The following is a 13,642-nucleotide window of genomic DNA, read 5'->3' as shown; positions in this document are numbered from 1 at the left end:
TTTCCTGCCAAGGGCTTATAGTTCATAGTATGTTATACAAAGTTGATGAAAAATCAGAGTATATAGTAAAAGTAGTCACGGCAGTTTCATGGCTTAAAGAGGACAAATACCAAGGGCGAGGCTATTATCTTCTCGAACGACAGATCTTATTGAAAAGACATATCTGTTTCTTTTGGGAGAGGAATCCCAAAGGCAAGCTCTAGGATATTACAGTAGCAGAACAGAAAACATCTGGGTGGATGAAGTCTCAACAGCAGAACTAGAAAAATGTTAGAATTTTTCTGTTTGAAAATAAAACCAGATAGGCCAGCAATTTATGCTTTAATTACCGTCATTAAATTGGTAGCCACTGATCCCACTATACTAGTGGTAAAAAGCTGAGCTTACAGGATGAAGCTTAGTACTGTAATCACACAGACCTTACCACACAATTTATGTGAGTCATTTAATATTATGCGTGTTAGTTGTTGTGAATATATAAATTACCCACAAATTATTATAATTTCTTTTATATTGCCACACTGAGTTCTCTAGTGTACAACATGATAGTTTTCACTGTACAGGTTACAGGGGAAAAGCAATTACAGAAAACTATGCATTTCCACATCCTTCTCAACTCGCATCTTACCTCTTTCTTCTGATATACACATCCCTGGCTGTCTGAACAGCTCACAGCAATTCTGTTCTGAGACTTAGCCTTCCCTGGTTTGTTTTCTTGCTCATTGTCAGTGTGACAGTCTGACTTTTCCTCTTACTACTGACAGGAATGAGAACATTCATTTATAAATTTTGCAAACTGATAGCAAATAAAATTTAGCTCTCTTTCCTTAGAAGTTGAAAGTAGATAGAAGAATCGTGAGAAATGTTCAAGTACCTACAGTTACACGGAGGAAAGAATTTCTAAGAATTGGAGGTGTCTAAAATTCAAATGGATTGTCTCATCAATAGAGATGGCTAAGCATAAGATAGGTAGTCAATTATATACATGAGAAAAAATAGTAATAACTCTTACTTGAGCTGGATATTTACAAATAGATCAACTTCATCATTTTCAACCCTGCACATGAATACAAGTTTGGACACAACACCTGTGCTGTGCTTATTTTCAGTTTAGCTAGGATGCTGTAGGCAGGTAGAATTCTCCCTCATGGCCAGCTTGGGGCAGTTGTAAAGAGAATTCTAAAGAGTGAAGTAAATTAGAGTTGGAAAGGAACTGAAGGCTTGGAACAGCAGTGGCTATTTAAGTGACTGAATAAATAGAAAAAGAGTTCTGTCCCTTAACCACAGGCAGAAAAATCTCATTGCTACAAAAATAATTATTTTGTGTGTTTTCTTTTTTTAATATGGTGCTAAGAATGTCCTTTAAATTGGCATTTAATTACTAAATAAGCAAATGCTGATTAGTTTTATAAGCAGATTCTAATTTTTATAAAAAATTATTGCTTAGTACTAAATTAGATAATTGTAGAAGTCCCATCTTTCTCTCAGGAGAAGTAAATAACTATGATTTTCTGCCATCTAAATAGAAGAGGAGTTCTTAAGAGGATCAACTCAAATCCTTAACTACTGAAGCTTGAAATCTGTCTCAGATGTGAAAAACTTGTTAAAGCATGATATATTGTTGGAATGTACTTAGAGTAAATATGCTTTTCCAAAATCGTTTTGCTCCAGATTGTCTTGTCTTCTGTTACATGAATAAAAGTAGAAAATATGTTTGTTTTTATTTAACATACACTTACTGAGATGCACTGTAAGCTTGATACTTTGATAGATACTGTGATTAAAAAGTGTTAATGGGACATGATCCTATCCCGTGAAGAGTGACAGCTTCAGAGCTTACAATATGGCAGGCAATATTCCAAAGTTTTCCAGCTATGTTATACCCCATTTCATCTTTTGACACTCTTCGAAGGTAATTATTGCCATATCTATGTTAACGAGTATGAAATGAAGGACAAGGAGGGATAAATTGCTTTCTAAGCCTGTGAGTGGCAGTACTAAGATACAAACCTACAAATTTAAACTTGACCCTCTTTTTGCCATCTTGGCATGCAAATGAAACAATGCCTCTTTTAAAGACATCATTCGCAAATGCCTGGAAAAATATGTTTGTAAAAATTTTAAGTGACATCTAAGAAAATTGCAGAAGACTAAACATTTCAGGTAGAATAGTGAAGTTCTCAAAACATGAAATTATGGCAATATTATGTGCCAAAGCATCTGTTTTAAATACATATAGCCCATAGTGCTAAAATTTAGTCCCCAATCTTGCATATGATTTTTATATAAGTCTTTATATGATTTAAAAAGATAATTTATTAAAGTTCCTGATTATATACATATAGTGTGTGTATCAAAATCTACTGAACAAATGCTGCACAGCAGAGTTGGATTCGAATAAAGGACATTTTCTGAGGGAGATTCTTCTTCTAGTTTTTCAAAAAATTTTGTAATTCATTCTGAGATTTATTTTAGGTGACTTGAACACAATTGTATGCATTTTTTGAAATATAAATTTGAAAATGAAATAGAAGCATATTTGTGGTCAAACTTTTAGACCATAGCCTAAATTTATTGATTATTTTATCATCTTCTCCAAATTCTCGTTGGTTTTCACTGCACTTACCTATACTCAAGATTCTGTTCAGCTATTGAAATAGACCATTATGTTCACAGAAGCATAATAATAACCAAGCCAGAGGGTCACAGTGCACTTAGCATTGTAAACAGACATTGTGAAATACTGTGATGGTTTTCAAGGCAATTTGAGTAGGCGTCGCTTTTAATTATTTCCTTAGGCTGAGAAAGAACCAGTTATTTGTCTGAGTTTAAAGTTTAGTTCCTTAATTTAACTTTTAAAAAAGAAACTTCTATTTCTCTCACTTGCATTTTGACTCAAGCATAGATAAAAACCTAAAATTTTAACACAGGATGTAGACTATTGGTACCCACAGTCTATCTCACGTTTACTTTTTTTTTTTTTTTTTCCTCCCCCTCACATAAGCAGGAAATTGGCACATACTCACATATCTTTCCCCTCCTTACTCATCCTCTCTGGCTGAATGGCATCTAAACTGAACATCTAAAATTATTTGTATTTATATCTTTTGGCCACACCCAGCCCACTTTACAGTCTGGTGTTTCCCATCCTGATCTCATCCTTCAGACCTGTCCCACCCCTCGTTGCATTCTTCTTTCTGTCTTCTTCCTCCTCCCTGATGCTGTGTCCAAACTGTTCTTTACATTGCAAACCCTCCTCCATGTCAATCCATTTTTATTATCTCAAGTCCAACTTTAAAGTGTACCTCGTTGGGGCGCCTGGGTGGCTCAGTCGGTTGAGCGGCCGACTTCGGCTCAGGTCATGATCTCACGGTCCGTGAGTTCAAGCCCCGAGTCGGGCTCTGTGCTGACAGCTCGGAGCCTGGAGCCTGTTTCAGATTCTGTGTCTCCCTCTCTCTGACCCTTCCCCGTTCATGCTCTGTCTCTCTCTGTCTCAAAAATAAATAAACGTTAAAAAAAATAATAATAATAAAAAAAAAAGTGTACCTCGTCCAGGAAGCCAAAACTAGCAAAGCTTACTTGCTCCTGGTTATTTTATTCCTTTGCATTCCAAAGCATTCACGTAGGATCTAGAATGAGTTCATAGAATTTTAGAATTTTTTATCTTTAAGGTACTTTAGGGCCTTGCTGCTTAACATGTGTTGAAGGACCATCATCGTACATAGATATCACCAGGAGTTCTGCAAAATGCAAATTTCAGCCCCAACTTTAGACTTATTGAACCAGAATCTGTATTTTACCAAGAATGTCAGGTAATTCAAATGTACACCAAAGTGTTAGAAGCAGTGCCCTGGGGCACTGGTATTGTGCTAACTTACTTTATTTTCTTCCAACCATTTGTTTGTCCTGGCTTCCCAGTTAGATTTTCAATGCTACGAAGACAACGTTTTATTTTTTTTTATGTATCAAATCTCCTAAAACAAGAAAGAAAACTTTGATAGAGTACATGGACATAACTAAGATCTCTGAGTCTTAGCTGGGGATACCAAAACTGGAAGCACTTCAAAAAGTAAGATTTAGAGCTCCTAATCAGCCTAAATTTCTTTAAAAATAGGGAGAAAAATCCCCTACCTTAGTATGCCTCAAGGTAGGCACAGTTTTATACTTGTGTTCAGCTAGGCAAAAAGCATGGGAAGAGAAAAGACTCTGAAGGAATCGTGAGTGATCCATACTACAAAAATATTGTCAATGAAAGTGTGTTTGTGTGTTTTTGTATGTATGAGAAAGAGAAGCAGGCAGAGGAAGAGGGGGAAGCACTGACTGGTGAATGGAAAGCTGTATAACCTGTATTCTTTTTTGTTTTGTAGTTGGTAGAACCCTTAACTCCCAGCGGCACAGCACCCAATCAAGCTCAACTGCGTATTTTAAAAGAAACTGAGCTCAAAAGAGTGAAAGTACTTGGCTCGGGAGCTTTTGGAACAGTGTATAAAGTAAGTAAAAACCCATACCATTAGTTACTTTAAGTTTCCTTTCAGACTTGTCTTAAATAATAGCCAGAGTTAATTGCTCTTGCCAACCTAATTTCCTTTTAATATCCAGAGAGTGGAACCTTTATAGTATAGTATAGTATAGTATAGTATAGTATAGTATAGTATAGTATAGTATAGTATATATAGTATACTTTATAGTATAGTATAGTATAGTATAGTATAGTATAGTATAGTATTGAGAAGTTGCTGCACAAGTGAATCCATTCATTTTCGTTGAGGGCTGGGATGGGTACAGTCACGAGAAAGCAGGAAACTGTCACGGAAACCATGGTATATAGTCTTTCTTTCCACGCCCTTCTGAACCCCTTTTGATATGATCTCCCTATTGGTAAATTTGTCCTTATCTAAAATACACAGCTCTCACCCGCTTTCCTTCTCCGTACACAGCGCTGCGGGGAATCCCAGACAGGCCTAGCGATGTACCATAATCCTTGCTCTTCTTTTCTTCAGCTCTTTCATCCACATGTCTCCCCACCAGGACGTTACTAGCCTATCTTTTTAAAACCTACACAAATGTGCTGACTGGTTAACAGGATAGGACTAGTTCCTAAACTACTTTTTGCCTACCTGTTAACATATATGATTTAACAGAAAACTTTCAGTTTTGATGTCTTCACCATTGTATGCAAACTAAAAAAGTGACTTTATTTGTGAAATTCAGGTCGGAGAATGAAAGGGTGACATCGTGGGTTTCCAATAAGAGACATCTTTTTGGAAAGGGAAAGCTCAAATAATGTTATCTGCGTGTTTACTTTTTTAGTTTAATTACAAAACCAATTCAGAGGCCAGGCCCAAGGTTAATTGTGGTGAAATTTGTTTTTCAAATTCAAATTTCTGCTGGGTTAGTGCTAAATCCTTCTTAGACTGTCCATTGTGACAGTTCCCCAAATTTTACTTGACAGTTTTATATATTTCTTAAAGCTATATGCAAGCCTACAGTTATTTTTACAAACATTTTTGTTAAAATAGACTGGATCTTAGAAATTCTGTATTTTACAATGTTTGGTTTTTTTTCTATGTGAAACAGGTATTTACTTAACAAAAAATATTAACAAGTAGAATATTAATCTTAATTTTCTCTCCTGAGTGTTCCAAAAATAATTTAATCTCTTTAGAATAAAATTGTTTTATTCTAGGGCCAAAATGCAGAAATTTCTTAATCTAGTGTACATATTATGTTCAATTACACTCAAAATTAATTGAGCACCTAATTGGAATAGAAACTATTCTAGGCTGGCTTGGTGCTTTCTAGTCTTCAAATTCTTTGTAATGTTGAAGAAACACAACTTATCCTGTTTTTCTATTTATATATATGCTAGAAATAATGGACTTCCTGTTTGAAGATAACTCAGTTTTAGATTGTTCCTAGCATATCACCACCCTTTTATTTTAAAGATGGTATGATCTGGAAAGCAAAATTTTATTTTAAATCATGGATAACATTTAGCTCAAGGACAAATATGATCTAGTGACCTCAGCAGGGAAAAATTACCCATTTAGACATTTACTAATAAAGTTATATGAATGTTTTTATTATGAACAATTATTTGCCTGTTGTCCATGACTTAATGCCTTTATTGAAATTACTTGTATTGAAGGTTCCATAAGTATGTTTAAATTTTATGCCTGCAGTGTGTATGGTTGACCCTAAGTTTTAATTAGTATATAAGTTCCTACAAAGACATACTGTCTTAAAATGTAAAGAACTATTCTTGACCACATAAATGCAAATTAGCTTAGCTAATTATTTGGTTAATTTTTCCTCCTGGTTGGAGATATGCTGTGTTTAAACATAAAAGATCTGAACCAATATTGTGGGTATTAACATAGTTGAATTTTTGTCTGGTCAGGCCTAGAAAATAATGACTACTTATTTAAAAAGCAGTACAAATTAATTCACACTGAATTTATATTCTTATTTCAAAAGTATACTTTAGGAATATTTTAATATTGATGATATATCTTTATAAAGTAATCCCCTCTTTAGTTACTTTATTGAGTAATGGTAAACGTGTTCTCTACCCTAGATACCATCACTAAGAAAATGTAGCCTATGGATCTTGGACTTTCACTGCCTCTCCTACCCCATTTCTGCACTAATAATTAAAAAAAATAATAATAATACCACAGGGAACATGGCTTATTTCTTTGTATTTTTTTAAATCTTTTTCAATGTTTATTTATTTTTGAGACAGAGAGAGACAGAGCATGAATGGGGGAGGGTCAGAGAGGGAGACACAGAATCTGAAGCAGACTCCAGGCTCTGAGCTGTCAGCCCAGAGCCCAACACGGGGCTCGAACTCACGAACTGTGAGATCGTGACCTGAGCTGAAGTCGGATGCTTAACCGACTGAGCCACCCAGGTGCCCCCTTTTTTGTATTTGACACATAAATTTCCCTATTCACTCTAAGAAGAATATAACCCTTAAATTCACCTTCTAATGGTTAAAGAGTTTTTTTCTTTATTATTCTGATTTTTTTAAAATAATTTTTGTATTTAGTTCTCCTCTTGTATTATTACAACTTTTGATAATACAAATATACATGTTTTAAAAGTGAAAAACTTTTTTTTTTAATTTTTTTAATGTTTATTTATTTTTGAGACAGAGAGACACAGCATGAGCAGGGAAGGGGCAGAGATAGAGGGAGACACAGAATGTGAAGCAGGCTCCAGGCTCTGAGCTGTCAGCACAGAGCCCGACGCGGGGCTCGAACCCACGAACTGTGAGATCATGACCTGAGCCGAAGTCGGACGCTTAACCGACTGAGCCACCCAGGCGCCCCAAAACTTTTTTTTTTTTTTTTTTTAAACTACAACCAGTTGATATTAGGAAAGACTAGAAATTCTCTTTAGGAATAAGAGATTGCTTTTCCCCCTTTCATTTTAATGTTAAAACTGGACTAAGAATACTTTTGTTTTTGGTGTCAGGGCTAATAAGTTAAAATCTGAGATTTCCATTTTTTCCATATAACCTCACATTCGTTTCTGTGTTCATTTGGGACAATGTGCTTCAAAAAAAGTCTCATGTAATCGATGCATCCCTATGTATCTTATCAAAATTATTGTCCTAATTCAAATAGCCGTTTACTCAGAAATGCTGTTATGTTCCTTAATGTTGTACTTGACTCAAACCTTACCTACTTTATATTTTCCCATTGTATAGATCTTGCTCAGGTATTATATTTTTGTAGAAGGAGAGAACTGGCGGTGACCAATATAAATATTTTATATTATTTCAGAGCTAATAAAAATCCTTGACACACACATACACAATATTTAACAATCTAAACAAATTAATAGGTGGTCAATACTCCCTAGTACTTTCCTTAGAAAACTAATTCTTAAATCAATCTGAATTTCAGGAATGTGAGACTATGCTATTTTCATGTTTTTGTTTGTTTTAGTTGCAGAATAATTAGGTAATATTAATGCTGAAAAGAACCTCCAAGATTACTTAGCCCAGTCTTCTAAATTACAAATGAGACATTTGAAGACCAAAAATTGGAGCAGCATTCTCAAAGTCTTGAGAAGTTGACTTTTATCCAAATCTAATATTATTATATTTTATGTCATTTTTTCTCTATTGAAAGCCTTTTTCACACATACAAATTGAATTTTATAATGTGATACTTTTTAATATAATAGTAAACACCTTGAAAGCAGAATAAATGTGTGAGTCATTCTCAGATAATGAAAGCAGAAAACAAAGTTGCTATGTAACTTGTAACATATAGCAGGTACTTGTTAAATTTTTGTTGATTGAATAAAAAGATGTAAAACTTCTAAATTATTTTTTTAAAGAAATTAATAGAGTGGTTAAATCAAATTTTGTCTCTGGTATGAATTTGTATATGTCTTCATATAGGTTTTATGTGATTTTTCCCCCAAAGGGTATTTGGGTACCTGAAGGAGAAACAGTAAAGATTCCTGTGGCTATTAAGATTCTTAATGAAACAACTGGTCCCAAAGCCAATGTGGAGTTCATGGATGTAAGTATAGACACCAGGCAATCACATTTTTATGCGTTATTAATAGACTGCTTTTAGAATTAAATAAAGACTTCACTACTTACAAATGGTATAATATTTATAGTTAAAGCCATGAGCAGGGGTCAGCAAATTTCTTAAAGGACCAGAGAATAAATAGTCTTTTTGTGCAATGTGGTCTCTATGGAAACTAGAGACCACAGCTCTGTCCTTTAGGTGGGTGAACATCCATAGGTACCTAAAAACACAACACACAAAAATGGATTTGCCTGTGTTGCAGTAAATTTGATTTACACAAACAAGATGAAGGCTGAAGGCCTGAAGACCAAATTCTGCTCTCACAAGAGCTCTGTGTTTAACCACTATGCAAAGAAGGGCAAATTGCATTTGGGAGTAGTAATGATGATTTGAAAAATTAATTGTGCTGCTTTATTTTATTATTGTTATCCACTTAGCAGAAAACATCAATCAAGGTTAGTTTCTATAGTAAGTCAGTTTGTGCTAAATTTAAATTAGGAACCTACCCAAGTCAGATAATTACCGATGGAAATTTACTTTTTTCAGTTCAAATTCGGAAGACAAACCTTATGGGTAAAAAGCTCCAACTATAGAAAAATTAGAGCGTTCTGAAGAATAAAAATACTTGATAAGGTCAATGAGAACTTTAAGATTCCCCCCCAGCAAAGATTGTAGATTGAGCTGTTCAGCAGATTTCAGAAGGTAGTACAGATAAAATGTATACGTGGCATGCTGTTATTTTTTCACATTCAATATAAGCTATCCTGTGAGGGGTTCTATCAAGGATACATATGTTCTTTCTCTTTTAGAATGATAATCTTTTAGAATAATAAGAATGATTTTGATTTTCAAATGACCTTCATACGAAAGATGACGCAAGCATATGCACTTTGATTTTTTTAAAGATGGATTGCTATATATTTCTACCCAGTTTCTCTTGTAAGCTCTTTTGTAAGTTTTATAGGAGCTCAGTTTTTGACCTTGGATAATTTATTTGGGCATAATGCTTACCATCATATATGGGACTGCTTTTAGTTAAAGAACTTCTTGGCTATTATATAACAGGACTGATAATTAACCGGTGCAAGCCAGCTGCTCTGATCAGTCAGTGCTGTGCCTTACCAGTTGCTAAATATTTTGAATACCAACCTTGTTACACCTTGTTGTTTATCTACCACCACCTGACAGACACTGAGTCCAGTAACTAAATAATATTTCCTTCTGCAGGTGTCTAAAAGTTCTGACACTCTCTGCAGCTACCTGTCCTGGCTCATATAGTAAAATGTAAAACTGAAGCTTTTTCCAGTGAAGTCACAACCTATTTGATCTTGATTATAGGTATACAGTTGTGAAAGGAATTTTCAAAGAAACTAAAAAATATTAAGAAAAAGGACAATGAATATAAAGAGTGTAGGTTAATATGTAGAACTGATATAAAAAAAGATCTTGCCCAGACTAGACTGCAGCCAAAGCTGAAATTCACAAGAATGCTAATAATCTCTGCTGGAGGCTCGGACAGCCATTTTTGTCATATTTCCATGGAAACAGACTGGCAAAAAGGGGTTAAGAGGCTACAAAATAATCACCTAAGAAAGAAGCTTTAAAGGCTTCATCATGATTTTGAATGATTATTTGAAAGCTCCTAACCCCATCCTTTTTATTTTTTTTTTTTTTCCTGATCTGAAGTCTATTCCCATGGAAACAGGAGTGGGGATGGCAGCTTGAAGTCTTAGATTTCTGCTGAATTTTAGATGAGGTTCTGATTGAGCCATGAAAGGAGTCATTTTCCTAAATCATTGGCAAATTTGGTGACCAACAGACTCCAAACCGTATGTTCTTTTTAGAAGTTTAAAAAAAAAAATTAGGGAAAATGTTTTGACTGAGCCCTTCGTACATGTGGATAAATGCCAGATTAATAGATCGATGGACTGCCATCGACAATTTCAATAAATATCAAGCAGAAACATTCAGTACTATTTCACATCTTCTTTCAAAACATTAGTGTGGCTTCGCAATAATTAAAATACAGTTGCACTGGAAAAATTAATGGTAAATTCAGTATTTTAAATAGACTGGTATAATTTTAATGCAAAGTATACCTACATTGCATAACAACATTTTTAGCTCATCTATTATGAATGTAGATCATTGTAAGTACTTAAATAATATATCAAACTATAATAAAAAGCTTCATATCAGCAAATTTATTTGTAATTTGGACCTAAGAATTAAGTTGAAGTTGCCAATATCCCAGGGTTATTAAAATGAAGGTCATGTTTGGCATATCTCCTAGTTTGGGTTCTTCCATATGGTAGAGTACTCCCGGTTTAACTTAGAAATTAATATAACATCTGCAACGATGCTTCATGTCTCTTGCAAATTAATGTATATGTGTATTTGTTTCTATGCATTTGTTTTATACCATTTTGAAGAAGGAAAATAAAGCTTCCAAAGATTATGGAAACCGTACACTCTTATTAAACATTAGATCTCTGGGCACCTGGGTGGCTCAGTCAGTTAAGCATCCAACTTTGGCTTAGGTCATGATCTCAGGGTTCGTGAGTTCAAGCCCCACATAGGTCTTGTTGCTGTCAATGTAGAGCCTGTTTCCAATCCTTTGTCTCCCTTTCTCTACCCCTCCTCACCCCTTTCTCTCTCTCTCTTTCAAAAATAAATTAAAAAAAAAAAACATTAAGAAAAAGAAGGCATTAGATCTCTTTGCCCCACTTCACCTGACAGCATCCAGCTTTATACTTGGGGTAGAATATTCTAAATTCAATAACTGTTAATATTAAGTTTATTAGATACAGCTATGTTTTACTGGTTATTATAATAAATGACAAAATACAACTTAAAACTCACTACATCCAATACTTCCATTGATATCCAGGGCAAAGGAGAGGACTTTTACATTTTCTTAGAATTTTTACCATAGGCAAAAACAAATAAGGAACAATTTGTGTTCTTGTAAATGCTATGCTAAAAGTAAGAGAAGGAGAATTTGGTCACAAGGCTGTTATTCAACCCACCTGGATATGTCTAATAGATTTATAATGACAATAATAACACACTGTTATTGAATGGCCAGTATGTCTTTAATTCCAATAAAGGAAGATCACATTGAACAACGTTATAAAATAATGACTCTAAAGGTGTACATTCTTAAGAATACCTATGTTTATACACACTGCTAGTTCTTGTTTCAAATAGCACCATTTCGTTGGAAGAACACGGGGGTATTTTTTGTTGTCGTTGCTTTGTTTTGTTTTGCTTTGCTTTGCTTTGTTTTTATCCATAAAATGATAAGGAACGCATGCCAAAACATGATGCTATTGAGCAAGATTCCTAGAATTGGGGACCATGGTCTGGTCAAATCAGACAAGCTCATTAGTTTGTCTGAATTTCTATTACTGTGTTGTTGTTATTGTTTTCTCTGATATTTAAGTCCCACTATCACTTGACATTATTACATATAACTTGAAAGTGTACAGGTATTTAAATGTTTTATTAGCCAATATGCCTTATTAAAAATAATCTTGAGATTAAAAAATATATAATTATTCTAAATTCCAGTGACTGAACAGTAATACTTCAGCTTATTGCTTCAGTTTCTTGGCTTTAGTTTCAGCTTTCCCAGGCCAAATCAACCACCTACTTCCCAGTAAGGTGCTGCAAGGAGATATGTTTCAAATCACTCAGATTTATTGTGTAAATGGTCATATTTTTATTAAAAGAAGAATAGCTTGTTGTCCTCTCCCTATACAGTGGAAAAATTTATTCATCTTCACACAACTGGCATTTTATCATTTTCTGAAGAAATGTCCATATGAATTGTGCTTATATGTTGCTCTTCTCTATATTGCCTTAATAATATTCACTGTCTTAATGTGAGTTGTTTCAGATCTAACTGATGTCATGTTAGTGGGCTGAGACAAAAGAATTTATTAGTAGAGTTTTTCTCTCACATTATGGCAGGCTTGCAAAATGATTTAAAAAGATATTTTGTACAATAACATTAATTTCACATGATAAAAATAACATTTGTTATGCCTATGACTTCACAGGTAACAGTAACTATTGGCTAGCTCCCATATCATACTAATAATTTTTTTAACTCATATAATTTAATCCAATGATATATTTAGGCCTTACAGATTTGCTCATTTGCATTCATGAACAAAATTTCAGAGGTGAAAAAATGCAAAATTTCTTTTTTAAAAAAGCCCATTATTTAGATGTCACAGGATTCTATACTGCTGCCATGATCTTGAGAAGTCAATTATAAATAATCCTCCTTTCCTAAGAAAAATTACAGCTAAAATAATTAAGAAAAGTTTTGGATAGTTACTTTGCTTTTAAAAACTTGGGGTGCCTGGGTGGCTCAGTCGGTAAAGCCTCCAACTTTGGCTCAGGTCAAGATCTCACTGCTTGTGAGTTCGAGTCCCATGTGGGGCTCTGTGCTGACACTTCAGAGCCTGGAGCCTGCTCTAGATTCTGTGTCCCTCTCTTGCTCTGCCCCTCCCCTGGTCGTGCTCTCTCTTTCTGTCTCTCTCTGGAATAAATGAAATATTAAAAAATATTTCAATAAAAACCAAACAATATCTTCAAATAGAGATTCTCTGAACTCCATTAGAAATAGAATTTAGTCTTTCAAGGCTCTACTGAAAAGAAAAGAAAGGAAAAGAAAAGAAAAGAAAAGAAAAGAAAAGAAAAGAAAAGAAAAGAAAAGAAAAGAAAAGAAAAGAAAATACAAGACAAGAAAAGAAAAGAAAGGAAAAGAGAAGAAGATTAGAAAAAGAAAAGAAAAATTTACCAGTTAACTAAAGTAAATCATTTGTTATGGTTTATTTCATTAGCCCTTCTTTACCTCCTGTTATTTGTATAGAACTTGGTCAGAAATGTCATCACATCTGAAATCACTATTTCAAACACCGCATTGTCCAACCACACTCTCCTACACCTTTGGTTTCTTACCTATAGTGCCTTCTTGAGAAACATTGCACCTTTTTAGGTATCACCCATACATTTGACTCCTCTATTTCTCACTACCTCTCACCTACCACCTTTCCTCCACAAACAACTTGGAT

General features: G+C 34.3%; 1 protein-coding gene across 1 annotated transcript in view; it reads left to right on the top strand.

Annotated features, from left to right (window-relative positions):
- Positions 1 to 13,642, top strand: part of ERBB4 (erb-b2 receptor tyrosine kinase 4) — a 710,253-nt gene that overhangs the window by 495,638 nt on the left and 200,973 nt on the right. The window contains exons 18-19 of the mRNA XM_042993912.1: positions 4,368 to 4,490; positions 8,442 to 8,540. Coding sequence (XP_042849846.1) covers positions 4,368 to 4,490; positions 8,442 to 8,540 — 222 coding nt within the window. The remainder of the gene's footprint in view (positions 1 to 4,367; positions 4,491 to 8,441; positions 8,541 to 13,642) is intronic.

This window comes from Panthera tigris, chromosome C1, assembly GCF_018350195.1.
Source record: "Panthera tigris isolate Pti1 chromosome C1, P.tigris_Pti1_mat1.1, whole genome shotgun sequence".
Taxonomy (NCBI): domain Eukaryota; kingdom Metazoa; phylum Chordata; class Mammalia; order Carnivora; family Felidae; genus Panthera; species Panthera tigris.
This window is presented reverse-complemented; position numbering and strand designations above follow the sequence as displayed.